Source organism: Laetiporus sulphureus, assembly GCF_001632365.1.
Source record: "Laetiporus sulphureus 93-53 unplaced genomic scaffold LAESUscaffold_57, whole genome shotgun sequence".
Taxonomy (NCBI): Eukaryota; Fungi; Basidiomycota; class Agaricomycetes; order Polyporales; family Laetiporaceae; genus Laetiporus; species Laetiporus sulphureus.
Window position 1 is genome coordinate 22405 of NW_024468566.1, and position 27535 is coordinate 49939.

At 51.4% G+C, this 27535-nt stretch overlaps 5 protein-coding genes across 5 annotated transcripts; all 5 read left to right on the top strand.

Annotated features, from left to right (window-relative positions):
- Positions 1-9559: 9559 nt before the first annotated feature.
- On the top strand, positions 9560-13249 carry LAESUDRAFT_815725 (uncharacterized protein; the record flags this gene model as incomplete). The annotated part of the gene is made up of 11 exons (XM_040914719.1): positions 9560-9620; positions 9677-9813; positions 9880-10061; positions 10124-10206; positions 10257-10800; positions 10855-10949; positions 11005-11240; positions 11299-11454; positions 11511-12386; positions 12438-12510; positions 12563-13249. 11 exons carry the CDS (start codon positions 9560-9562, stop codon positions 13087-13089), a joined length of 2970 nt encoding a protein of 989 aa, XP_040759386.1. The 3' UTR covers positions 13090-13249.
- An 89-nt stretch (positions 13250-13338) lies between these two features.
- LAESUDRAFT_707090 (uncharacterized protein) lies at positions 13339-15506 on the top strand (the record flags this gene model as incomplete). The annotated part of the gene is made up of 4 exons (XM_040906647.1): positions 13339-13781; positions 13831-14463; positions 14522-15355; positions 15419-15506. The coding sequence occupies exons 1-4, from the start codon at positions 13474-13476 to the stop codon at positions 15504-15506; spliced, it is 1863 nt and encodes a 620-aa protein (XP_040759387.1). The 5' UTR covers positions 13339-13473.
- Positions 15507-15815: 309 nt separating this feature from the next.
- Positions 15816-17543, top strand: LAESUDRAFT_745304 (mitochondrial ornithine carbamoyltransferase). The gene is made up of 5 exons (XM_040911366.1): positions 15816-16238; positions 16298-16704; positions 16769-16922; positions 17059-17132; positions 17192-17543. Exons 1-5 carry the CDS (start codon positions 15867-15869, stop codon positions 17229-17231), a joined length of 1047 nt encoding a protein of 348 aa, XP_040759388.1. The 5' UTR covers positions 15816-15866; the 3' UTR covers positions 17232-17543.
- A 314-nt stretch (positions 17544-17857) lies between these two features.
- On the top strand, positions 17858-20772 carry LAESUDRAFT_686308 (glycosyltransferase family 3 protein). Its single transcript, XM_040905924.1, has 8 exons — positions 17858-18519; positions 18573-19052; positions 19104-19170; positions 19235-19430; positions 19489-19828; positions 19890-20324; positions 20380-20459; positions 20521-20772. Exons 1-8 carry the CDS (start codon positions 18076-18078, stop codon positions 20681-20683), a joined length of 2205 nt encoding a protein of 734 aa, XP_040759389.1. The 5' UTR covers positions 17858-18075; the 3' UTR covers positions 20684-20772.
- Positions 20773-25986: 5214 nt separating this feature from the next.
- Positions 25987-27282, top strand: LAESUDRAFT_763518 (uncharacterized protein; the record flags this gene model as incomplete). Its single annotated transcript, XM_040913275.1, has 2 exons — positions 25987-26544; positions 26653-27282. The coding sequence occupies 2 exons, from the start codon at positions 25987-25989 to the stop codon at positions 27280-27282; spliced, it is 1188 nt and encodes a 395-aa protein (XP_040759390.1).
- Positions 27283-27535: the final 253 nt, after the last annotated feature.

The window sequence follows — 27535 nt, forward strand, 5'->3', positions numbered from 1 at the left end:
AGCTCGAGCGGGTATATATACAGGAGGGGCCAGACCCCTGGTACCGGGTGTAAGACCCTGCGTACCCCAGGTTACTAATAATACATCATTATGGCGTGCTATGGCGTGCTCAGGCCTAGTGGAGTCCGTCTAAGTCTAGGAGTGTCTATGTAGTCCAGGCCTATGATGTCACTTATGACGTAGGGTCACGTGACTGATGCATGTCCGAGGGTTGTCCGGGTGGCGTGGGTATACTAGGATATACACGTGGAGGCGTAGTGGTACACTCTATATAGGGTAACTTAGGTGGATAAATAATGGTCCGTGGGCGCTTGAGACTTGTGGCGCGGAAAAACCATGACAGTACCCCCCCTCCAGGCCGAAGTGTCCTCACGAGGCTTGAATTCTAATCGTAGATGCGTGGGTGTACTGCTTGTAGTTCCATTTAGTTTTGGGTATCGGTGTCCGAATTCGCTCCGGGTCATATGTGGTATAATTGGAGACGTCTTCTTCCCTCACCAGGGTATCTTTGAAACGCATACGTTGCCAGGGTATTGGCGCATCGTCGAGGTAGTAGTAGCCGTGAGTGCGCTCCGGGCACTGAACCTTTCCTTCCTCTACGATCCACTGGGCGTTGACGGGGTATACAAATAGATGGTTACGCGACTTGGGGGTTCCAACGAACAGGACCGTGTGAATATAGTGGTCTGGGTTTGCTAGCCAAATGCAAACGATGTCGAACTTCTCGGGCAGCCCTATTTCGAGTCCTATAGGGGTATCGAGGGGTACGTGAAGTACAACATGGGCTTGGAACTTGCGTTTGTACCATCGTATCATTTTGTGATCCCAGTAGATCTTTTCCTTCCACTCTTCTTCTTCCTCTTCCGTCATCTTTCCTCCCTTACTGTCAGGTTCATCGTCGCTTGCTTCGTCTTCTTGGGCGCAGATCTTTTGACCACCGGGTATAGTGAGGAGATTAGGCGGTTTGGGCACCTTGAGATGTAATTTATGGAAGTTATTAAGTAGTAGGATGTAATCCTTGGCTATTGTAGAGCGGGGTATCCAGGTGTTCTCGGTGTCGTCCTTCCCTTTCCATTTGACCAGGTATAATAGTCCAGTCTTGGACTTTTTACTGTCGAGGATTTGGCTAATGGTAGGGGATTCGCCTTCCGGAACGGGTATAGTAGTATCGTCCTTTTGTACACTAAATTGCGCGGGGTGGTAGGGTATTAATAGGGATTCGTGAAAGACGGGGTGTATATGACGCCAAGCAGTTGGTAGCTTGAGTCTGAATGCCGACTTCCCGACCTTTTCTACTATACTAAATGGTCCGTAACGTTTATCGTCCAGCTTCTTGCTCGGTCGAGTAGTTGTAATATTAGTTCCTTCTAATAGTACCAGATCACCCTTGGTATAGGCCGCATGGTCTGGGTATTTGCCATCATGGTACTTTTTCATTATACCTTTTGCTTTGGTAAGGTGATTAGTTGCGTCCTTGGAAAGTTCCTCCATCTCTTTCGTCCATTCTTCGGCCGATTGGTTACGGGGTTCTTTCCTGGTTTCGACTCCCGTGTAGGGATGGTATCCGTGCGTAAGGTAAAATGGGGTATAGCCGGTGCTTGCTTGTCTATGGTTTCGGTATGCGAACATAGCGAGGGGTATCTTGGAAGGCCAGTCGTCCTGTCTATAGGAAGTATATATCCTCAGGTAGGTTTCTATTTCCTGGTTCATCCGTTCAGTCTGCCCATCCGTCTGAGGGTGGTAGGCAGTAGAAGGATTTCCCTGGATGCCCAACTGTTGGTATACATCCTTAGTAAACGAGGATACGAACTGTGGTCCCCTGTCGGACCATATCCTTTCTGCTAGTCCGTGTGCTGACATTACATGCTTAATATACAAGTTTGCATAGTCCTTCGAGTTAATCGACTCCGTGCAGGGTATGGCGATGAAGTCTTTCGACTTCAAGTCTACAAATACAAGGATGGAGTCGTACCCGTCTACAGTTGGTAGTTTTACAATAAGGTCCGTGGAGATGTACTGCCAGTTATGATCTGGAACTGGGTTTGGCTCTAATGGTGCTGATCGATGTTGGCGGTTAGGTTTGGCCTTTTGACAGGTCCCACAACCTTTCACATACGCCGTAACATCCTTGATCATTTCCGGCCACCAGTACGATCGCTTGATTAGTTCCATGGTCCTTTCTATTCCTGGGTGTCCCATGAATGCGGCATCGTGGTGGGACTGTATCACTTTGCCGATTATTTCTTGGTTATTTGGAATTATGAGAATTTCACCCCTCCTCCAGAGTGTGCCGTCCTCGGCTGACTCGAGCTCTTTTTGAGGCAAAGTTTTCCATAATAAATATTCGGATGAATGTATGGCGCAGAGATCGCGGATAGCGTCCGTCCCCACAACTTTGGTACTTCGGAACAACTCGGCAGGTAATACGACCTGATTATCCAAGTGATCCATACCGTCGTCATAGTCTGGTCGTCTGCTAAGAGCATCCGCTGCACTGTTTTTCTTGCCTGGGATATGATGGAGTTCGAAGTCGTATTCTGCGAGGAAGGACATCCATCGTGCTTGGCGGGGGTTGATTTTCTGAGGTTTCCTAAAATATGTCAGATTAAGGTGATCAGTGAAGATCTGTACAGTATGTTTAGCATGTATTAAGTAGTGTCGCCATTGCTCTAGACAATCTACAATAGCGAGAAGTTCTCTATCGTACACTTGATAGTTCTTCTCAGCGTCTTTGAACGACCTACTGTAATATGATACTGGTACCCAAAGATTATCTTGCTTCTGCATGAGAACTGCCCCAAGGGCGAATTGTGAAGCATCTACTTCTACCATAAATGGGTCCTCGTCCGTAGGTATGTGTACAATTGGGGCCGATGTAAGGAGGTCCTTGAGACCTTGGAAGGCACTCCTTTCAGTGTCCGTCCATTCCCATTCTCGGTTGCCCATAAGGTCCGTAAGAGGCTTGGCCAAGGAGCCGAAGCCCTTCACGAAACGTCTATAATAGTTACAAAATCCGAGGAACTGTTGAACGTCCTTCTTGGACCTGGGTTCTGGCCATTCTGCAATGCCAGCAACCTTTGCAGGGTCCATGCGAAGTTTCCCATGGCCAATGATGTGACCTAGGTACTCGGTTTCTTCAACATGGAACTCGCACTTTTCAGGTTTACACGTCAACTTGTGTTCCCAGAGTATTTCAAGTACTTGTTTTACAACCTGGCGATGTTCCTCCATGTCCTTGGTGAATATTAGGATATCGTCCAGATATACCATAACTTTTCCAGTGAGGATTAGATCGTGAAAGATATCATTCATCATCATTTGGAACGTCGATGGTGAATTAGTGAGTCCGAAGAACATCACTAGAGGTTCGAATAGACCTCGGTTCGTGACGAACACGGCCTTTTCCTCATCCCCTTCCTTGATCCTTATGTTATTATAGCCCCACCGGATGTCGAGCTTAGAGTAGTACCGGGCTCCCTTAAGCCGGTCGAATAAATCATTGATCAGAGGGAGCGGGTATTTATTTTTCTTCGTTACTTCATTGAGCCGTCTATAGTCCTGTACCGGCCTTAACTTGCCATCCTTTTTCTTGACAAAGAAGAAGGGGGCGCCCCAGGGGGATTTAGACTGTCGTATGCGGCCAGTCTTAAGGTTTTCTTCGAGGAATATATCCAGAGCTTCTTGTTCTTTTACGCTCATTGGATATACCTTTCCACAGAAGGGTTTCGCGCCATCTACTAATTCTATGGCATGATCCCATACTCTGCGTTCTGGTAGCTGATCGAATTCAGCTTCCTCGAAGACTTCCTTGTAATCCCAGTATTCTTCTGGAACAACCTCTTGCATGCTCTTGGCTTTAGTACTTTTGCCTTGAGCGATGGTCAGGTCGGTGGCCTTGGTGGCTCGTACGTTTTCGTATTCGGAGAATTGTTTCCGAATGTAGTCACTGTCCAATGCCAACACCTTGTCCCCATCTTCCAACTTAAGCTCCCCGCAGTTACAACGCGTGAAGCGAAGCGTGCGTTTAGCCCAGTCAATGTCAGGGTTGTGATCTTCTAATCAATCGAACCCAAGGAACATGTCGTGGTCCGAAAGGGTAGTCACATTGAACGATCGGCGCTCTCTATGGCCTTGGATAACTATGTCTAGTGATACATAATGGGTCATATCGCCATCTCGGTTGGGGGTCCCATCTCCCATCCGCGTTGAATACTCGGAGTGGTCGATCGAATGGTATCTTAGGTATCTGAAACTTAGATACAAATTGTTCGTCGATACAACATCCGGTACAACCTGAATCCAGAAGGGCTTTGGTGGGTATATTCCTATCCCCAACTTCTATTGTTACGGGTATATCGATCTGGCGATGTCGTCGTACTGCTCGAACGTTGAATTGTCCTCGCAGCTTAGTACCGGTCGATTCGAAGCCAGCAGTCCCTCTTGCTGTTTCTGCTATTTCCGTTACGACTTCGGTGATTGGGGTATTGTTTCGTTCCAAGATTAGCTGGGCGACTCGGTCCCCATACTCAATCTGGAACGGGGTATCAAGGGTATTGATTAGGAGTATTTTGACCCGACCGACATAGTCTGAGTCTACTACTCCGGCTCCTACATCTATTCCATGTTTTACAGCCAAACCTGAGCGTGGAGCGATGCGTCCGTAGCATCCGCTGGGTATCATCAACTTCAGGCCGGTATCTACGAGGAGACGGGAATGTCCGGGAATGATCACTTCCTCCGCTGAATGCAGATCGTACCCTGCTGCGCCTTCTGTTTGACAGGTTGGTACGATGGCTTGCGGGTGGTCTAAAAATACACGCAAAGTGGTTTTCTGTGCCTTCTTCTTCGGTGTACGCCTTGCCGATGTCGAAGCTTCCACTCGCAGACTATCCTGAACTGAAGAAATGTTAGAAATTGAGCTATTCACGGAATTAAGCACCGATGCTTCTTGATCCGGCCGAGCTCGATCAGGCACCGCTAAGGTCTCGTCATCCCGAGACCCCGTTTTTGCTCCTACTACTGTTACATTAAAGTGGGCACCACTACTTGTACCCATATTGTCCGGCGTAGTGCTAGAAGTACAGTTGAGAGTGGAAAGAATAGAAAATCGAGATCCACTAGGGAGTGGTGGTGTGCTGTCGTCTGCATCAGGGGTACTGAATTTTCTCTTTCCTGAGCTTAGACCCTCCTGCCCACATCCCTCCAGGGTGTTTTCAGGTACGGCTTGATGGCGCTTCTCAGGCTTTGCCTCCACCACCATCAGCTCGACTCTCCCTGGGGACCTACCTTTTGGTGACCCGTCTAAACCATGGTCCTTCTCAGGTCTCGCGACCTCCGTAACCATGGAATGGCCGTTAATGGTCAGGGGTGACCCGTGTAAACCAGGGCGCTTCTCAGGCTTTTGGGCCTCCACCACCGAGGAATGCACGTTACTGGTCGGGGAAACAGAAATGTCCGATTCGAGTCGAGAGTCCTGCAAGACTTGCGTACTTAAGCCTTGCCGAATTGAAAACCCGCCTGGTTGAGCAGAGCGGGGTTGGCCACAATGGCCGCCTTAAATGCTCGTACGGCCTCAGTTTCTTCTACCGTACTGGCCCGAGCTGCAGGCTGGGCATCCTTTTTGCGCCAGCACTGCGCCTTCCCGTCGTAGTAATGGGTGTGCCATATATCCGTGCACGACCCCTTCTCTGACCTTTCCTTTCCGCATGTACCACACTTCCGGTGCTTGTCGTGTTCATTTTCGACGCCTACCATTTCCTTGTGTGGCACCGCCTTTCCTGCCTCATCGACGTTTTTGATGGGCGCCCTTCCCGTTGTCCTGACTGCGTTTGCCGTTACCGTTGTAGAACCTTCTTCTTGGTGGACTTGGCGGGTTTTGGAGTCCTTGGCTTTCCCCTTGCCCTTTCGGTCCTCAAAGGTGGATGCCCACTGCTGCTGTTGTTGGAGGTCTAGCCGGGCCGCAACCTGTTTCCACAGGCTGTAGCTGTTGACGTCTCGACTAATCCCTTCAGACGACCATACTCTGTCGCAGAGTTCTTTTCTCATGGCCGTCCTAAGCAGTTGGAGCAGCAGTTGCTCATCCTTGTACCCTGAGACCTTGACCCAATGTTCCCATTCGGCTTTGAATTCCTCCCAAGGCTTGTACCTTTGCTGCATGTTTCGCAGCATCCGTTGACCTTCTAGCTCCGGGTTTGCGGGGTAATACATTTTCTTGAAGTCCGCAATGAAGTCCTGGAGCGTGGCATACACCGGGGGACCTCCCATCATCCTTTCCAACAGGGAGGCCTTCCAGTGATCGATTTGGGGTCCTCGAATATAAGACATTGCCCAGCGAATTTTACTTTGCTCGTCTTCGAACTCGCTGAGTTTCATGACGATGTAATTCATTACATCGACAAGCCATGCCTTTGCCTTTGCCTTGGTGCCATCGAATGGCTCCGGGAGGTTGACCTTTGGTCCTCGGAATGATTTCCGGTGTACTTCGTCCGAGGATGCTGGTGGCGGAGCAGCGGAGCGTCGATCCCGATCTGGTGGAGGGACCGATTGCTCCGGTGGGAATGCGTAATGTGCTCCCGCCAACTCGTCGTCTTGGTCTCCCTCGTAGGAGTGTGCCGGGGACATTGGGGGCGTCTGCACCCTACCGGACGGCTGCTCAGGGTTTGCCTGGTGTGCCGGCTTGAGTCCGCTAGGGCCGGCGGGTCCGCTGACTCCCTTTACCCAATCCCGAATGTCCTGTTGTCCAGGATCCTGTCTCCTTTTGCCCTTATCGACCGGTTTCTTGGGCGATCGTATAGGAGAAGGTGGGGGCGGACGCCTCAGGGATTCCAGTATTTGGATGCGGGCTTCTTGGGTCTTGTTGATTTCTTCCAGACCCTTTGCCCTCTCTTCACTGGACCGGAGCGCCCTTTTGAAGTCTTCCAGCTCCTTTGTCAGTTTGTGAAGCTGGTTACCACGCTCCGTTGCTCCGGCCGTCTGCTCGCCGATCTGCCTCATGAGGCGATCTCGGGTTGCTTCGACCGCCAGGCGTCCTTCCCGTGCCTCCGTTAGTTCCCTCAGGGCTGTGTCGAGCCTGCCCCGCAGGCGATCGTAGTCCGCCTGGAGATGTTGGTAGGCTCGTCGCATATCGACAGGTTGAGTCCAAAATCCGGGGGTCTCCTCTGTCGGTGGGGGAAGTCCAGGTCGTGCCAGGTGATAACTCTGCCTATTGTCGGGGAGCCTGTATCGCTCATATCCTGGCGGAGTTCCTGAAGCGTGGCTTGACCAGACGTAGTCCTGTCCCCTTGCCGCCCCTCCGTGTCTTGCTACCACATCTATTGGTTGCGTTCGATATCGCTGTCGATCTTCTTCAGAATGATCTCGAGCTCGGATATCGTACTCCCATTGATGAAAGCGTCTCCCTGTCCTTGGTTCGTTTGGGTACAGGACGGCGAATTCATCTGCCAGCCTTGCCGAAGGCCCTCTTCTTCTGGGGAGCGCTTCTAGCATTGCTGGTGTCATGAAGTATCGAGGAGTGGGAGCGAGGATGTTGGTGTTATTGAATGATGACGGAGTGGATGCCCTAGGATCCGGACCTTCAGGATTCAAGTGTCCTTCTACGGAATGTTCGGATTGTTCGAGTGCGGCCATCTTCGGTGTTGGTACCTGGTCGGGGTTTTGACGACCTGTTCAGAAAGGTTCTTCTTCGTCGGAGGAGATACCGTATTCGTCGTCGAATAGGAGATGATATAGCTCCTGGTCGTCTTCGACTGGTTCGAGCTGTCGGGGAGCTTCTTGAACTATACGATGTGGCTGGTATTCGAGCCTTTCGTAATAGTCGATGACGACTTGGTAGCGGTAGAGAATGAAACGAGCTTGGGCGACGTGAGGTTGGTAAATGAAGTCTGCCCGGAATATGACACTGATATGCTCGTATACTTGATCCCACGCTATCGGCCCTGGAGATACGGTGTATATGGATGTGTAACCTTCCAACGAGAACCTTTGCATTCGATGTTGTAATCTACTCGCGTGCTTTGATGAGTGGTTCTTCACTAGGCCTCGTAATGACCCAGACGCAGCTTTAGAGTCCTGCTACTCCTAGTAGGTCTAGTTACTACGGAGTCCTGAATGGTGCAGTTCGCAGTCGCAGAGGGGTCTTTGTGGTCTTTAATTATTTCACCACCAGTGTCCAACTACCTCTGAAGGGGTGTAACCTTGGTCCACCTGCCGTTCCAGCAGAGCTTTCCGAGAGTTCGTCCCGCACCAAACGACTATTTGTCTACGTATGTATTGGTAACTAAACCCCTAAGTAAGTCAGAACTGCGCAGGGGTTGAATACGCGTCTGGTGCCGCTTTAGCACTGAGCAAGTAGGTTTTTTCCCTCGCTACTCGAGGTTGTGCAGGTCTCGCCGAAGCGGTCCAGAAGAGTTGCTGATTTACAGCTTCAGAGTCTTTTCAAAGGTGACCCGTTCCTCCCGCAAGTTCTCCCTTGTCTGCGGTTGTTACGTCTGCTACCCCTAGACCTGGTGGCTAGGATGGTGACGTTAGAGGATAAATCCTCCGTTTAGCACGGCAGCTAGGCCGAGGATAGTTTATATGGACTAGCAGCCCCACGCTTCAAGGTCACGCCTCTACGGGGTCTATGGGCCTGACAGTAGCCAGACCAGACAGGGTCCCCGACGGATTAGACAATGATAGTGGTACCCTTTTAAGGAGTACTGCGTCCCTTGCTCCTAGCGGTGCTGATGTCAACAGGCACTCCTGGCCCTTCTTGACAGCCCTAATGCGGTTTTAACCACTAGGTTTCAACTGGCAAGTCCCCTTACGCCTGGGGTCGCGGCAAGATTTGGGACTGTAGTATTTCGCCCACTTTCGCAGGAGGCTGGTTTAGGGCCTATGTATCCTGACTAACAATCCGCGTATTTGCTTCACCGAAGAGGTTCAGCAGGGCGCAGCTAAGCCTGAGGAATGTGGGAAGAAGCCCTGACTGGGCACGATGAGGATGGAGTTGATCGACAGAGGTATACAATCTGAGGCGTCGACCGGTGCCCACAGATCTAAGAGAGTAGTTTCGAGTTATGTGATGGATCTCAAGAACTCCCGGGTCCGCTCTCGCCTATCCCGTCAGGGATCTTTAGCTTAAGTGGAGGAGTAAAGACCAACTCGAAACTGAGGGGTAGGCCTCAGCTCGAGCGGGTATATATACAGGAGGGGCCAGACCCCTGGTACCGGGTGTAAGACCCTGCGTACCCCAGGTTACTAATAATACATCATTATGGCGTGCTATGGCGTGCTCAGGCCTAGTGGAGTCCGTCTAAGTCTAGGAGTGTCTATGTAGTCCAGGCCTATGATGTCACTTATGACGTAGGGTCACGTGACTGATGCATGTCCGAGGGTTGTCCGGGTGGCGTGGGTATACTAGGATATACACGTGGAGGCGTAGTGGTACACTCTATATAGGGTAACTTAGGTGGATAAATAATGGTCCGTGGGCGCTTGAGACTTGTGGCGCGGAAAAACCGTGACAGCGACGCGTCTTCGCGTTCAACATCAACCTTTGCGCGGCCATCGCCACCTCGGTATGTGGGTACTCACAGGCCCCTTTGATATCGAAGATGTCGACCACAAACATGCTCCTACCAGTGAGTGATGGGCCTCCAGTTTATATACCTACAGAATGCCAATTACTTTCTCGTAGAACGGAAATTATTGAAGGCTGGCAGCAGGTATATTGTGGGACGCAAGGAAGACCCGGCGACCCTGATAGTCAAACACAAGAAGATTTCTCGCGACCATTGCGCATTTCGTGTCGCGGAATGCACTGAAGACGATGCGGTATGTATCTTGTTAGAGAGCTGTCTAATCCATAGGCTGTCACTGGCGCTGCTGATTCCTGAGAAGAGCAACCCAGTCTTCCGACCCACGTTGTTCTTCTCTATTCCGGCAGGCGACAAGAAATCTGTCTCGCGCAAGATCAACAGAGTCGTGAGGGGGCAAGAAGAGGTCAAGATCATCAACGCAGGCGAAGAGGTGGAGCTCGAGGACAGAGACACAGTGAACTTGGTGACCGGTGTTGCCGTGAAGTCCGTTCGTCCTCTCTTCACTTCGGGGCTCGTACCTACAACTCGTTTATACTCATGAACAGGGCTGAATGGGTGAAGGTGTGTTGCTATGCACCGTCCATGAAGGGAATGCCTTCATTCTCGTTGCAAGCTTGCGCTACTCTAGGTCAGGAGCTCGTTTCTCATGCCATGTTTCTTACTGATCGTGAACAAAAGGAGTCGGCTTGGTCCACGCACAGCAGCAAGGAATCACACATCATCTTGCGTCTACGTATACGCTCTCCCCGGATTTGGCGACGTCCTTGATCAGCGTAGCCCACATCGTCAAGCCCGAGTGGCTGAAAGAGGTGCTGCAACTGGGATCCTCTGACGAAGGCGAGCTTTCCTCGCTCGAACGCTCGTTCTCCCTCCCTGAGCCTGCGAAGTTCCGTCCTACGTTTTCACCCGCACTGCCCGGAGATCTGAAGTCATTCGCGATGTGGGTTGAGAATGAGGCCAGGGTGGGTATATTCAGGGGCTATCGATTTGTCTTCATGGGAGAGAAGGGGAGGGAAGTGCAGGAAGCAATGAGGGATCTTGTCCGGCGCGGAGAGGGAGAGTATGAGTGTTTCTCCGTTGAGGGCGGTAGTGGGGCTCTTCACAGGCTCCTAGCTAAATGCGAGAGTAGGGAGTCTACATCAGTCATAGTCGGGGAGTCCAGTCTGATCACCCCAGCCGTGGGTGAGGATGGGTGGCAGAATCTGGTGCGAGAAGCAAAGAGGTCAGTCCTGTTATCCCATTCCATGCCCCCAACGCAGACATTGAGATCCTACAGTTTTAACCTATACCCGCTCTCTCCGTCAAAAATCGTCGAGGCTGTTGTCCATGCGGACGTGTCCTATATAGACTCATATAGTCTGGCAGAACGCGGTAAGAGGACGCGATTCTTGATACCACGACACACTTCTCACAGCTGCACTCATAGATGGTCGTATTACGCCTTCCCCACTTCCAGATGTCGTGGTCAATACACATCCCGAAGAGCCGTCCATACCACCGGATGTGGTTGAGGTCGGTCCAAGGCCAAGATTGACACGCCGAGCGACCTCACGAGCCTCGTCCCGTGCCCCTTCAGAAGAGCCGCGCGCCCCTGCAGCTGAAGCCACTAGAGTTGCTCTGGCGGAATCTCAGCCACGCAATGATGACGAGAAACCGCGCAGAGTGAGTGGAGGCTGTTCTTCGATAGTTCTCTCTATTAAATTATTCAATGTCCTTGTAGAATCTAGTGCGGAGAGCGGCAAAAGTCAAGACTCCTATAATCGGTATCGATGATCCTACAGTGGATCTGGAAGGAGAGCCTTTTTTCGGGTTAATGACTACAACCTCGCAAGATCAGAACCAAATACAGCCACAAATGAGCGGCCTTGAACCTTCCGTAAGCCTCTAACGTAGGATCAGTCGAAGTCGGCTCATGTTTGTTATGTAATGCAGCAGTCAACCATGCGAACTCGTCTGAAACGACGCGTTGGGACAATGCAGCCACCTCCCAGTCAACTATTCAGTTTCGCAGAAGATGTACCACGGCTGGACATGCAAGAGCCTCCTCTGAAGAAGTTCAAGGCCTTGTTCGAAGCCAGCGACCCTGACAAGGCGACGCAGTCTGCCTTACAATCGGGAAGCGACATCAGCAGTCAGCCTGAGAGCGTGACTCAGAGCGAGAGCGGGGCAACACAGGTTATCCCTCGGTCGCGTCTGGCAGCAACTCAGCTCGCCACGTTGGCTGAGGAGGAGGAGGAGGGAAGTATGAACACTGCCGGGGGAAGCACGGAGCTGCCATTCACTCAAAACCAGCATTTGAAGCGAAAACCTTTGAACGTAGATGAGGATGTTGAAATGGCCGGTGATACCCAGAGCCGGGCAAAGAGACGGGCCGTGGAAGGGCAGAATGCGGTGCAGCCGTCCACAGATAGATCCGCAGCAGAGTCCTCAGCACGATCTGCATCGAAGCCGCCGTCGACGGTCGTCAATTTCAATAAAAAGGTCTCCGGCGCTGCGCCTGACAAGCCAGATATCGATCAGGCGTTCCTCAAGGCTGTTGCATCGACCAAGCGCGGAAAGAAGACCGAGGACGACTTCGACAAGGAGTTCAACAACCTGCGCATCTCGAAGCCCGATCTGCAGCAGGACCGCCAGCGGGATGAGTGGGCGGTATTAGACGACTTCGGTGACGATGGCGATATGAGAGGCAATTTTATGGTGATTGCGGAGTATGATGCCTTCAAGAAAGATAAGGAGCAGCCTGTCTTGAGGGTGAACGGACAGCGAATGGACTGGGAAGGAAGACCGGATTTCAAAAAGTTCAAGAAGGTAGGTGTAGATCGGCTGTCATATTTGGATAATTTGCTCAGTCATAAGCAGAAAGCCTTGCCGGGCAGGAGGCATGCCATTGAGCTATTTGCTGAAGAAAACAATGACTTCGGGGCAAGCACACGTGCGTATGTTTGAATATTCTGGCGTGACTTGCACGCTGAACGATATCATAGAGTATTGGGGAGGATCCACCCAGTCGCGGTCCCAGTTCACGCAGACGCAATCGCAATTGCAAGAGGATGTTCGTAAGAACAAGGGTGCGCAGCACAGCAAAACGTCATCGAAACAAACGCACAGCAGAGGAAGGGGCAAAGTGGTTCTAGTAAATGGCTCCGACGATGACGAGAATGTTGCCCAGCCGGCTAAGAACGCTCCGGACAGTCGATCCGCCCCTACACAGCGACGCACGAAGAGTCAGCCGCTTTTCATCGAGTCAGAAGAGGATGACGAGCAAGAACACGAACCGCCTTCTCCATCCACCAACGCGCTTCGCGAAGTGGTCGACGATTTTGACGATTTTGACGGAGAACTTACGTCGCGATCGATAACAGGGGCAAGATCTCCTGATTCTTCCGTGCGACAACCATCAAGGGCAGCTAGTTCTAGGAAACGGACCCCAGCTGTTGTTGTGGATGACGATTCAGATGATGGTGCTACGTTTAAAGGGTTCGGAACGAGAAGGAGGACCGGGAGAAGGTAACGGAGAAGGCCTGAGGCGACTCGGCAGAACTACCTTGATGTGGGTTGCGTAATCTCTATAGCTAATGTCTAGTATGTATCCAGCGATTATCATTATGCATTTAGTACATACAGATACTACTATACAGGGAGCTCGAATGTCACAATTGGGTATTTGCTGGAAGTGACAATTTATGATTTGTGGCCACCGCGAGATCACAAACTCACGATCAGATTCAAGGATGAGTTGCCGAGAATGGCAAACTGTGGCGGGGCTTGGGTGGTCGCTGAGCTGGATCATCTAATTTGCTGGACTTTCTTTTCACCGTCGCCTCCTCCCCTCCCCCTTCGCACATCTGCCGCGCTCGGTGGTCGTGCTCAAGTCGAGGCAACTGTGAGACGACTCATGGCCTTCGCCCTGCGCCGTCGCAGCCTCATCCGTATTCTCCTCCTAGCCGCTCTTTCGCTGTTCATCCGCCTGCTCGTGGCGTCACCCTCACCGGCATCACCTGTAAAGTCTCTGTACTCCTCTGATCCACAAGAGATACGGAAGCAAAATGTCCTTGACCTTGTAGCGCGTTCGGACAAGCCTCTGGATGCCCGAAGGCACAAGTTTCTGCAAGTGCGCATGGGGAGGGACGAAAGGAAGGATTTATTCCATAAAACCATCAGAGATGGGGTGATGGACTACTGGGAAAGGTTTCAGAAGCCATAGTGAGCAAATGTGTCAAATCCGCGCAGCGTATGCATTGATGTTGTTCAGCATCGCTGGCCATGACACGGCACATATGGACGAGCAGTCCATGCTATCCTCAATTGAGCAACTGCTGACACTTAACGGCTGGGTCGCTGCGCTATGTCCTACCCTTACTCGGCCATTCGGGCAGAACAAGTACGAGGATGCGTACGAAGATCTGGCCAGGCAGGATCAGCTGTACTATATCGGCATGGTCATCCATTCCGCTGATCACTTCCTTGTGGACCAGCTCGCGGTCATCGTGCAGCTGGCCCGCCGGCTGGGCAACAGCAACCTTTTCGTGTCTATGCTTGATTACGACTCGTCAGACTCTACGGCGACACTTACAGACCTATGTGAAGCTGTGCTGACGCTGTTAGGGGTGCCGTTCCGCATCCGGAGGATACCTGGCATGACAGTGGATCCGATCGCGGCATATTACCCGCTCGAGGAAGCGTACACGAGGAACCTTGTGCTGGAGCCATTGCATGAGCTGTATGAGAAGCGCACCATCAAATTCCATCGTGTCATCTGGCTGAAAGGCTTCACATGCCCGAACGACATTCTCGAGACGATCAAGTTGAGTATAGCCAATGAGGCAGCAATGGTGTGTGGAATGGATTGGGCAGAGCACAACGGGTTCTTCATTTTCTCAGATCGGTAAGCTCATACGTATCGTTGTTACGGCATTGCCGGATGCATCTACGACATTTTCTAGATGGCGGACAAGGGACATAAACGGTGACCAGTTTCGCCAATCGAAGTCATCATCGATCTCGAACTCGCCTCTCACCTCCGTCCCTCCTCGCGACAATGTCGGCGCTCAGCGCTATACGCAGCACCTGCCGTTCCAAGTCTTCTGCTGCGAGTCTGGCACGCATGTGGTGGACCCGGCACAGTCGTACTATGCCGGCATCGCTTATCGCGCAGGCACAGACTTTCACAACGCGAGTACGCCTGCAAGTCCACCTGTTAGGAATCCGGAGGACAAGTGCCTGGATAGCACGCAGGCCTGGTTCTGCAGAGATTTATGGGTCTGGAAGGCGAGAGAAGGGCTTCGGAACCTGGAGACGGATCTTAAAGTTGCAGACGCAGATGCAGACATCCGACAGCCTGCCGTTGAGAAACGTGCTCCCATTGAGCTCGAAGGCGAAGGCGAGGAGAAAGAGCCTCTCGAGGCTCGTCAGGATGATGAACAAGGGGATGTCAAAGGTGAAGACGAAGAACCTTTGGAGGCTCGGCAGCCTGCTCAGCAGGATCCGGATGCGAACGCAGGGTCTGATTATGATGCCACGGATCTCCCGCTCGAGTCGCCGCCGGAGGACACGCACTCTACGTTTGAGCTCACGATACCGAATTCGGTGTTCCTGCCTGCGCGTATCATGGTCAACCCTAGGTGCGTGACAACATATGCGGGCGTGAAGCACACGCAGCTTGCGTTGGATCTCTTTGGGCCTCCGGATCGGGAGGAGCGGAATGGGGAGATGAGGGGGAAGGATGTGTTGGATGGGTGGAGGGGCGCGCCAGACACGTTCGTCTGCCAGGAGCAGCAGTGAGTAATAGTCTTGTCGCATGTATGCGACGCATGGTGCTGATGTGCGATTGGTTTCAATAGACGCACGGGAGGAAGACGGGCTCCGAAAACGCAGAGACGACTGTCATTTTCAATACATAAGGAGCTTGAAGAGACGCTGTCGTCATGACCGTGATACTATGTGTATTGCTTATTGTCTTGTAATTCATTTTATTGAGGACTTTGAAGATCGAACTCTGTCTGTCGTGGGTTTATCGTAGATGTAGATCCGCGCGAACTAGATCTTGGTTATTGTTTCTACTATTGACGATGGTGATCAAGTGTCTATGTGGGAGTATTCAATGTCTCGGTGAAGTGCACGTTGTGAAAGTTCGTGCTAAGAGACGCGTGGGGACGCGACAGGGCATCGTCGGGACGCGTCGAGTCTCGTGATCGAGTCATCCTAGCAGAGGCTCGCGTTTTGCAGCTCCTGCTCTTTGACCAAGTCTCCCATTGCTCGCCCTCTATCATTTTTTGTAGAATAACAAACATGTCAGTTCCGCATCTGATGACTCTGGCGGACCTTACGCCGGCGCAAATAAGCCGCATTCTCGCGCATGCACATTCACTCAAGAAGGTCTCCCTACCATGGCTCGGTCCGCGAACAAAAAGCCAGAGCAACTTGCCCATGCCGTCACAGTCGCTGTTAAACAAATCTATCGCGCTCATATTTTCCAAGCGCAGCACGCGGACGCGGGTGTCCGCTGAGACCGCGGCGGTGCTCCTCGGCGGGCGCGCTGTGTTCTTGGGGAAGGAGGATATTCAACTGGGCGTGAACGAGAGTGTGAGGGACTCGGCGCGGGTCATTGGTGGGATGTGCGATGGAATCTTTGCACGCGTAGGCGAGCACGAGGAGATTGAGGTATGTGGACAGTGGACGAGTTTCTGGTATGTTAAAGGTGCTGATTCGGCTCGTTGAAGGAATTGGCGAAGTACTCGCCGGTGCCGGTCCTGAACGCGCTCTCATCGCTCTGGCATCCGGCGCAGGTTCTGGCGGACATCCTCACGTTACAGGAGCACCCGTACTTTTCGGAGAAAGGATTGAAGGAGGACGCGGATGCCGCGTCGCACAAAACGATCCCGACATTTTCGCTGCTGCGCCCGCTCACAATCGCGTACGTAGGCGATTCGGCGAACGTGCTGCACGACATGTTGGTGACGTACCCGCGGCTCGGACACCAGATGCGCGTGGCGAGCCCAGAGAAGTATCGTGCGCCGAAGCAAGTTTGGGATCGCGTCGTCGAGCTCGGGTGCGATAAGGGCATATACTGGACGGCGGATCCGCATGAGGCGGTTCACGGCGCGGATCTTGTCGTCACAGATACGTGGTGAGTGGGCAGAATGCACGTCCAGCGTGCGGTTGTGACGACAAAAGCATTTACGAGCTTGCAGGATATCGATGGGCCAAGAAGCTGAGAAGGAACAGCGTCTAAAGGACTTCCAAGGCTACCAAGTGACGGAACAACTCTGTCGGGAGGGCCGCGCGAAGCCTGACTGGAAGTTCATGCATTGTCTACCGCGGAAACCGCATGAGGTGGACGACGAGGTGCGTCTGTTGATCACGCAGTCCCATTGAGGCGGACTGATGAATGTCTGTTACTTTCTATAACGTTGTGTGTTATACAAACCTTCTGTGTACTGTGCATGAATGTCAATCTGCAACATCCGATGCACAATGTCAGGTCTTCTACGGGCCACGCTCTCTCGTTTTCGAGGAGGCAGATAACCGCAAATGGACGGCCATGGCTCTGTTCGAGTGCGTCGTGTCGCGGCTTTTTCTATCGTGATCGTCAATCTGACTCATGCATGCTGCAGCCTGCTGTTCGGCAAATGGGATCTGCTGGCAAAAAGTTGAATGGTGCCGCACGATCTAACTCAGGCACGCTCGTTGCATGCATGCGTAGCAGCGCTCAAAAGAATCCTGATGCTAGATAGATCTTATTCATCATCTAGTCATCACGGAGGAAGTCCGCGGACCATGTTGATATGAGAAGTCCGCTTACGGCTGGACAAAGGGTAACGGCCACGATAACCGCCGCCGCCGAGATCTCAGAGATGGTATTGAATTTCTATTAATGAGCGCATACTGTTCTGCGGTGATCGCCATGGCTCTGCTCTCATGAATAGTTCATTCATCTCGCGGCAAATCGTTATTCTCCGTGTCTGGGTATGCGTGTTTGAGATGCTCGCTGTTTGGACGTCGATACACGCGTGCTCGGACGCAGTTTCTCGGAGAGATTGCAGTGAGGATAAGTCGTGGCGCAGCAGGCTGCAAATGCATGCAACGGTATCTATCGACCCATCGGGATGAGCAGATCGAAATTGCTTTCTCGGGCGGGTCGCCTCAACTTTCGAGTTTCTGTTGCATTACCCGACAAGTCGATGCTTGTGGCCTTACGGGTGCCCGCAGGGGAGCGCCCGATTACGTCATAGGGAGGAAAGGTCAGCCGTGTAAATCGTCGCAAATCCTCTGTAAAAAGATAGCCTTCATTCCACTTCATTTTCGCTCCCGATCTCGCCGAATATCGTGTGCAGATAAGTCCTTGCACGCGCAATTTATATTCGCCGCCCGGTCCTATCGCTATTCATCTCTTCTCCGCTCCTCCCCCTCCCCACCGTCCCATATATCCCCCTCCCCCCGTACTCGTTCTGAACTCTAGTCTTATCCCCCTCGAGCATTCTCCCTCGCCATCACTGCCATGTCCGACGGAAAACGCGACGTCCGCAGCTCCATCCTCTTCGAAAGCGCTTGGGAGGTGGCCAACAAGGTCGGCGGTATCTATACCGTGATCAAGACTAAGGTCCCTGTCACCGTCTCCGAGTATGGCGACCGCTACTGCCTCATCGGCCCCCTCAGCTACAAGACCGCCCCGATGGAGGTCGAGGCGCAGGAGCCCACAGATCCTCACCTTGCCGGCACGCTTGAAGCCATGCGTAATGCTGGTGTCAAATCACTCTATGGAAGATGGCTCATCGAAGGCGCGCCCCACGTTCTCTTGTTCGACACTGGAAGCCAATACCACCGATTGGACGAATGGAAGGGCGATCTTTGGAACCTTGCTGGAATCCCTACTCCACCAAACGATCACGAAACGAACGAAACCATCATCTTTGGCTACATTGTCGCCTGGTTCCTAGGCGAGGTACGCTCAGCTGCTGCCCTATCGTTCCGCGATCCATCTGATCCCCCCTCAAGTACGTATCGAGACAGCTAGATCATGCCGTCGTCGCACATTTCCACGAGTGGCAAGCGGGTCTCGCGATCCCGCTTTGCCGAAAACGTCATATTGATGTCACCACTGTCTTTACCACCCACGCAACCCTCCTTGGGCGCTACCTCTGCGCGGGCAGCGTGGACTTTTACAACAACCTCCAGTATTTTGATGTCGACCACGAGGCAGGAAAGCGCGGTATCTACCACAGATACTGCATCGAACGTTCTTCGGCGCATTGTGCAGATGTGTTCACCACCGTCTCCCACATCACCGCGTATGAGTCTGAGCATCTGCTCAAACGCAAGCCGGATGGTGTCCTTCCGAACGGCTTGAATGTCGTCAAGTTCCAGGCCATGCATGAGTTCCAAAACTTGCACGCTACTGCCAAAGCGAAGATTCACGAGTTTGTTCGGGGCCATTTCTACGGCCATTACGATTTCAACCTAGATGACACGCTCTACGTTCGTCTGTCAGTCTGAATGTGCCCCGACACATGCTAATTTCAGTGACAGATGTTCACTGCAGGTCGTTATGAATACCGAAACAAGGGTGTCGATATGTTCATAGAGTCTCTGGCTCGTGCGTACCTGCCGATCGACACGATAACGACATATGAGACTCATTTGTCCATCACGCAATGCAGGTCTGAACTATCGTCTGAAGAAGTCTGGGTCGAAGACAACTGTCATCGCATTCATCATCATGCCCGCCGCTACTCACTCGTATACAATCGACGCGCTCAAGGGTCAAGCAGTCACCAAGCAGCTGCGAGACACTGTCACGGAGATTCAAAACAGAATCGGAGCCAGGTTGTTCGAGCATGCCATTCGATCCAATGGGTACGTCTCCAGATTGCTTATACGCGTCAGTTGGGATATCAATGTTTATGAACCATAGTGAACATGGCACGCTGCCGACGCCCGACGATCTCATCTCGGAGGAGGACAAGGTGCTGCTAAAGCGCCGCATCTTCGCGCTGAAACGCAACGCCTTGCCGCCTGTGACGACGCACAACATGGCTGATGATGCCAATGACCCCATCTTGAACCAGATCCGCCGTGTCCAGTTGTTTAATTCATCTGCTGATCGAGTCAAAATCGTCTTCCATCCAGACTTCCTCAACTCGAATAACCCGATCCTTGGGCTCGACTATGAGGAGTTCGTCCGTGGTTGCCATCTTGGTGTGTTCCCGAGCTATTATGAGCCTTGGGGCTACACGCCCGCGGAATGTACAGTGGTATGTCTCGCGGACTTGATGCATTGTCATTGCGCTCAAGAAGAAATGTTACCTAACCTAGATGGGTATCCCTTCTATAACGACCAACCTCTCTGGTTTCGGGTGCTTCATGCAAGATCTGATTGAACGACCGGAAGAAGAAGGCTGCTACATCGTTGATCGGCGCGCGCAGTCTCCTGAGGACTCGGTCAACCAGCTCACTGACTACATGCATAAGTTCGTGCAAAAGACGCGGCGGCAGCGTATCAACCAGCGGAACCGTGTCGAACGCCTCAGCCCGCTGCTCGACTGGAAGAACCTGGGCATCGAATACTCGAAGGCGAGGCAGCTCGCGCTGCGCCGCGCGTATCCCGACGCGTTCTACGGCGCTGGGGAAGGAGAAGAGGAGTTCGACTTTAGTATGGAGAGGATGCCGCCGAACTCGGTTCCGCCGAGCCCGCGATTCAGGATGACGGGCATTGCGACGCCGGGAGACATTGGAACGCTTACGGAGGAGGTGAGGTTGTCGCCCTCGATTTGGAGACCTGTACGTTGACGCTTCGACACGATAGATGCAGGCACTCGGCACAAGCGACTACCGCGGATATTCATGGCCATCTCAGGCCGAGGACGAGGACGAAGGCTATCCTTTGTACGTGTATAAATCTTCACATTTTTTCGCTTATGAGCTGACTTCTCTCGCCTTCGCGCAGCCCCCTCGTGATGAAAGTTCGCTCACGCGCGAGCTCGATCATGTCGGGCATGAGCACCCCGGGCGGCGGCAAGTCGAACAGCCTCAGCGAGGGCGACCTCCGTAAGGCGGATGCGGCGCTGAGCCAGGTCAACGGCGTCAATGGCGTGAATGGGAGACATTGAACGGTGGATGTATGCGAGGTGGTTTGTAGACAAGTGGAGGATCGGTGGTCGATGTTCAGTCTGTACAAAATGCCTATTTTGTCACGGCCCTTACGGAAAGTACGGTAGTCTATGCGCAATCCACTGACTTGATATCATTTGAGTTCTATACCGGACTTTTCAAAGTCAAACATACTGAGGTTGGAGCTGCAATCAGATCCCCTGCTCGCCAGCAATGTGCGAAACAATCGGCCATTCAGAATGAAAGGTCGTGAAGAAGAAGTTGAGGATTCCAGTATTTCATGCTTGACATGTGAGTAAGTTCAAACTATTCTTAATGCATTGACTTGTAAAATAAACGACAAAAAAAGACTGAATGGACAAACATGGTGTCATCACTGCCTGTACAGTACTGTGCAATTTTGCTACATGACAAAGATTAACTCACCTGGACCTCACGCTTATCCGGCCTAGTTAGGTTGCCGTGCGACCCGGGCTCGGCAGCCTAACCAGGCCCGAAGGCGCAGTCTTCCCCCACCGCCGATATCACCGTAGCTTTTTTCCTGTTGGAGTACGCGGGAATTCCCCCGCTGATGTAATGTAAATGGCCACAGGTGGCTGAGTGATCAGATACTGATAAGGTCACACCCGTTCCCGATCGGGCTGGTGGCCACTCTCCCGGCGTCTCCACTTCTGGGCCATGTCGGGACCCGGTGCTCGCTGCGTCGACAATGACAATGCTCTTTCCGCTCTGAACAGACAATTTTCTGACCGTTTTCTTTCATTTTTTTGTATGGAATCCTATCGCATATTGTAAGCGAAGTGCAGTAGTATTCATAGTCCACAGTGAAGGCATATATGTGCGCTCACCACCACCAACAGCGACCTCGCCGATTCCTTATGTCTGTCACAGTATTGGTGGCACCTTTCTTTTTGCACCATTAAAAGTCCTCATTTGAGTGGTTATTCGGACACCAACCTTCATATTGGTCTCACAAAGTGGATACTTGAACAAATAGCACAATACTGCCACATACATTGCAGATATGACTGTGTCTACCACATGACCATCAACCACCCATGATTCAGCCACCCAGTCATGTGACACTGGCCACTTGTCCTATTTGAAAGTTGTCAGGCATTGGTTATGTGACACCAGGTCACTTGCCCAGAAAGGAACCCATTAGACCATCAAGCTAGCAAGTACCCGATTTGTCACTCAAAATAGTGGCACCACTTTGCCACCTAGCCAATAGGCAGGCACCACAAAGGATCCTCCTACCAACTGGCATACAGTATAGCCAGGTACAGGATAGGCTGGATCTTCTCACAACCTTATCCAGATGAAGACTGATCATCCCACTCATTGTTCTGAGTTTGGACAGATCCTCTCATCTGATGCTGTAACCGTTGTGATGTGCCCTGTTGGCCATCACCCATTGGCCCCTCAACAGTGGGCCCACTTACAGGCAATTGTTTTATTGGATTAGATAGGATTACCTCGGCGTATCTATGGCCTTTATAGATAGTTGTCATGACGAATACAAAACCATTACTGGTTTTGGCTATATGTACACATGTAGGTATCTGAGGTTTCACAGTAGCACAGTACCAGGGGCCCTGCCCTACATGTATATAAGTACCTATGAGGAAGCTGGGTATCCCCAGTTTCATTCATCTATTTCATGCAGCTTTACAAGCCATCACCCCTCTTTGTGTGATATAAGGCTAAGGCTCTTTGAGCCCCTTTTTGCAGGCTGCATGTCACTGCATGCCTTTTTGGCCTGATCCTTTGTGGCAGGCCCTTATTTTGGTATTTGTGCAGGTCACTGAGCGCAGCTAGCACCTTGCAGCCATTTCCTTGCCTTTTGGCAGGATCTATGATGTGCCATGACAATGTGTCACAGCACCGCTGGATGAGAGAACAAAGAGACTAAAAAGGAATGGTCACGTGGAACGTGCCGCCCTGATCCCCCTGATCCCTATAACCCCCCTGAACCCTTATGTGGCTTGAGAGCCTAAGACTTACTTGGTGAAGCAAGTGGTTGGAGGGTGAGAGAGATATATGAAGGAGCTGCTAGGCTCAGTGGATGCTACAGTGATAGATGAGGAGAAACAATCTGAAGTTTCATCCTCTACATGCTGGTCTTATATACATGTACAGCGGGCTATCTTACCTAAGCTACCTATCTACGGGTATAAGCTAATGGCAGTACATGAAACAATGGAATGTCTGGAAGTAGAACAATAAGTGGGAAGATCGATGGTTGCTGCAGTAGTGCATGTGAACATTGTGCCTATCTTGACTTCTGGCTAAACTAATAGGAAGTGGGAGGCCAATGCGTAACAATAGTCCTTGTTCCCTTTGTTCCCAAATGGGTGCCTCTATTGTATCCTGGAATAGACAGGTCTGACCATATCATCCGCAGGTCTGGACCATAACATGTGATGTAGACTATCACCTGATCTCTACGCATCGTGTCTGTGGCTGAGTGGTGTGAGATATTGGTGAAGCACGTGATCTGTGGTGTGAGAACAGTCACGTGCAGACTTTGTGGTAAAAATCTGTGACACTACCCCCCTCTCAAGGCTCATTGTCTCGAGGAGCCAAAACCTTTATTTCCCCTTCTAGTTGCTCACAACGGTTGATAGCTTCGGGAGGGAAGCCCTTCGGCATAATATTCGAAGATTATCTGGGCTATTCTGTCTCACGGCTTGACCGAAAATACGAAATCTGTTGTGTTAATCAGTATGACCTTGAGTTCTCCAGTGTAATCAGGGTTAACGACTCCTGCGCCCACATCAATTTCTCATGCAGCCAGTCTGCTGCGTGGAGCTATTCATGTATAGGTGTGTTTGGGAGGGTCAATTGCGACTCTCGTTCCTACCACAGCTCGTGAATGCAGAGGGATTTCATGCGTTTCTGCTGCATAAATATCCCATCCTGCTGCTTCATTTGAGGATTTTTTTGGTGATTTGGTGAGATCTATCATTTTATGATACAGGAAGAACTCGTCCGGATGGTCGGACATATTGATTCTGTGTGTGGAGATTGGTGCAACTTCATATGAGGATAATTCGAAGTGTTTTCCACCAAAAGTGATGACCCTGATTGGTGCTTTGGCTGCATCTGGGTGTTGCTGGTGGAATTCTTGAAGAAGCTCATCAGCATTGGTAAGATTTGTTCGGGGTTCCCATGTATCGTCAGAATGGTCATAGCCTTTCCATTTGATGAGGTATTGGACCCTTACCCTTATGACCTTCGAGTCTAGTATTTCTTCAACTTCGAATTCTGGTTCTCCTTCGATTTCTATGGCTGGGGGCTTTGGGGGTACGTGGTGTGCGACTGTGTCTTGATGGTACATGATCAACTTGCTAGCATGGAAGACCGGGTGGACCTTCATTTGCTTGAGCAGTTTCAGTTTGAACGTGACTGGGCTTAGCTTCTGAAGTACTTTGTAAGGTCTGAAGTTTTGTGTGCCTAGCTTTGCAGATTTGACTTTTACTCTGAGATCTTTTCCTTTGAGTAGTATTAGGTCTCCAACTTTGAATGGGACTTCTCCCTTTTTCTTATCGAAGTACCATTTCATCCGTGAAGCTGAAACTTCCAATGCTGCCTTTGCCTGTTCTTGTGCCTCAGTTCGGTGGATGAATAGATGTTCCAATGAGGGGTGACATATTGATTCGTGTACGTCTGGTGCCATTTTTGGGTGTCAGCCATATTTGATGAAGAATGGGGAAAGTGCGGTGAACTCATGGGTCTGGTTGTTGTATGAGAATTCTGCCGTTGGCAGATAGTAAACCCAATCATTTTGTCTGTGGTTGCAGTACATGCGGAGGTACTGTTCCAACACCTGGTTAACCCTTTCTGTCTGACCATCTGTTTGGGGATGGTATGCTGTAGACAAGCAAGTGGTTGGAGGGTGAGAGAGATATATGAAGGAGCTGCTAGGCTCAGTAGATGCTACAGTGATAGATGAGGAGAAACAATCTGAAGTTTCATCCTCTACATGCTGGTCTTATATACATGTACAGCAGGCTATCTTACCTAAGCTACCTATTTATGGGTATAAGCTAATGGCTGTACATGAAACAATGGAATGTCTGGAAGTAGAACAATAAGTGGGAAGATCGATGGTTGCTGCAGTAGTGCATGTGAACATTGTGCCTATCTTGGCTTCTGGCTAAACTAATAGGAAGTGGGAGGCCAATGCGTAACAATAGTCCTTGTTCCCTTTGTTCCCAAATGGGTGCCTCTATTGTATCCTAGAATAGACAGGTCTGACCGTATCATCTGCAGGTCTGGACCATAACATGTGATGTAGACTATCACCTGAACTCTATGCATCATGTCTGTGGCTGAGTGGCATGAGATATTGGTGAAGCACGTGATCTGTGGTGTGAGAACAGTCACGTGTGGACTTTGTGGCAAAAATCTGTGACACAATGTCAGATGTCTTTCCTCACAATTTTTTATATTCTTTCTGTTACTAGTAGCTGATATTATGTATAACATGATTACATTATTATGGTGACAAATTCTCAGCATGTGCTCATCGCCACCAATGGTGACAAGCAATGCATGGCTCTGACTTTATTTTTACAGGCCTTTCACGTCTTTCTTAGCAGGAGAGTAATGAGCAATGTATATTCTCAGAAGACTACAGACCTCAGCCAGGCAAGCTACAGAATGAAGTCACACCTGCTAAAAGGCTCGCACCAGTGTCCACAAGGTCCATCTATACTGCTCAACTCATCGACACATCTGTTATGACCATCCTCAAACGTCCACAGCTGCTATGGGGCCAACATTCTCTGTCTGCGCTCAATTTGACCTGTTGCATGGGCCTCATTTCTTTTCCCTGTCAGAACGCTGCTTTCTCGCTGTCTTTGTGATAGGTACAGTGGAGCCGTCAGACGAGGATACAACGTTGAAGTTGATAAATTTGACGAATGGCTCACCGGACATATTACGCTGTTTGTTCAGCTCGATCAAAACAGCGGACATACCAATGGCATGTGTGGTGTTGGTGGACGAGGTAGATGCATCAACGAAGGCTGTGGCATCAACAGAGGCAGTGGCATCGATGAAGGCTGTGGAGTTGATGGTGGCAGAGATCACGGCGATGGCAGTGGTGGTGGTGTTGGCATTCGAGATGGATTGGATGTCAGTACAAACATTGGTCTGCAGGCCTGCTTGACCTCCAGCTGCACAGATGAGATTGGTGACATTGACGTGAGTGTCGTCACCATCATTGTCATTGCTGCTGTGCATCTCTGCCATTTTCACATTCAATCGCATCCCTTCTTGTCTCTTTACCACCATGTCCTCGTCAAGCGCCCAATCGGCAACCGCAACTGACGTCAAAATGGAGGTCGCCACTGTAGAGCGTGCCTCCCTGGGGGAGTCTCCGCTGGCTAGTGAAAGTAATGTCAAACCGTTGCCTGTCTCAGCCTCACCGGGAACTGCGTTCCTGAGGGACTTACTCACCGACCTGGAGAACATCCTCCAGCGGCCCTTATGCATGGTCACTTTGGCCAAAGACCCAGTCATCACGGAGGACATCAGCGAGGGCATCATCGACATAGTCGACGCCCTCACAGACACCTTCGCAGACATCCAGAATCGATTCCTCAACAACGAGGAGGTCATGCACTCGAAAGTTGACAAAGGGGCATCTGCCATCTTCGCCGCCATCATCCGACAGTGCGCTGGCGACATGGACCCCTTGGGGGTGCCCGCACATACTAACTCTGTGCCTGAGCACATAAAGTCCACCATCGCAAAGGGCATCGAGGCAGGCATCCACGTGGTGACCGTCACCATTGATGCGTGCCTATCTGCCATCAAAGCCACCCTGGCCCGTTTCCGCCCACTACTGGTACCCCCAGGTCCCCCCGCAGGTCCACACAAGCAAACAATCAAATTCTTTTCTGACGCCACCTGAACCACGTGTGGGGACAATGCATCTGCTGAGCCCACTGCCAAGAAGACAGCTGCCAAGGCACCCTCACTGCTGCCACCGCCGACCGACAAAACCTACCACACCTTGCTCACTTCAGAGCAGGTAACCCACATTTGTGCAACCGCCCTTGCCATCTGGTATCAGCGCATTACCCAGCGAATTCAGAAAGCAGAAGCCTGGTCGAAGGTAATTTTTCATGGCATGCGCCTTGCCCCAAACAAGATGCTCCTTACTTTCTCTCATGACTCTCCAGATACCCTTATTCGAGATGCTCTGCAGGCCATCTGCATCATCCTCAATCTTGAGCCCCACGCTGCCTCCCCAGTCCTGGCGGGTGCACGCACTGTCATGCTGCCCCAGGGTTTTTGTCCCGTTCTGCCTACTGTTAAACTGTTCATTCTGGCGTGCCTGAGGTGCCACCCCGTGAGCAGCTCTCTGCTCACCGGGGAAGAAATCATGACCGAACTTCATACCAACCCCGTCTTCACGGACGTTTACTTCAATGGCATACCTGCCTTCACCACCTTTGCGGGGCCGGAGGACACGCGGGAGCGCGCGTCCCTAATTTTTTCCATCAAAGACCTCAAGCGGGACTTCTGTTCACGTTTCTTGATTGGCCACGACAACCGTGGCGAGCCCTCCATGTCTGTTTAATTCATGGGAGCTCAGCTCCTCATGAAGCGCTCTAAGGACAAACCTGTCCTATGCCAATGCACCCGCTGCTGGGCCCTGACTCACACTGAATGCTTCTGCAAGTGCAAACTGCCCCTCTGCCGCTTCTGCAGCAAGGACACCCATACTACCGATCAGCACCACAATGCTTGCAGTGCCTGTGCTCTTGAGAACAATCCTGCAACCGTCCCATGTCCATCAACCCACTTTTTCTGCCATGTTTGCAGAATCCATG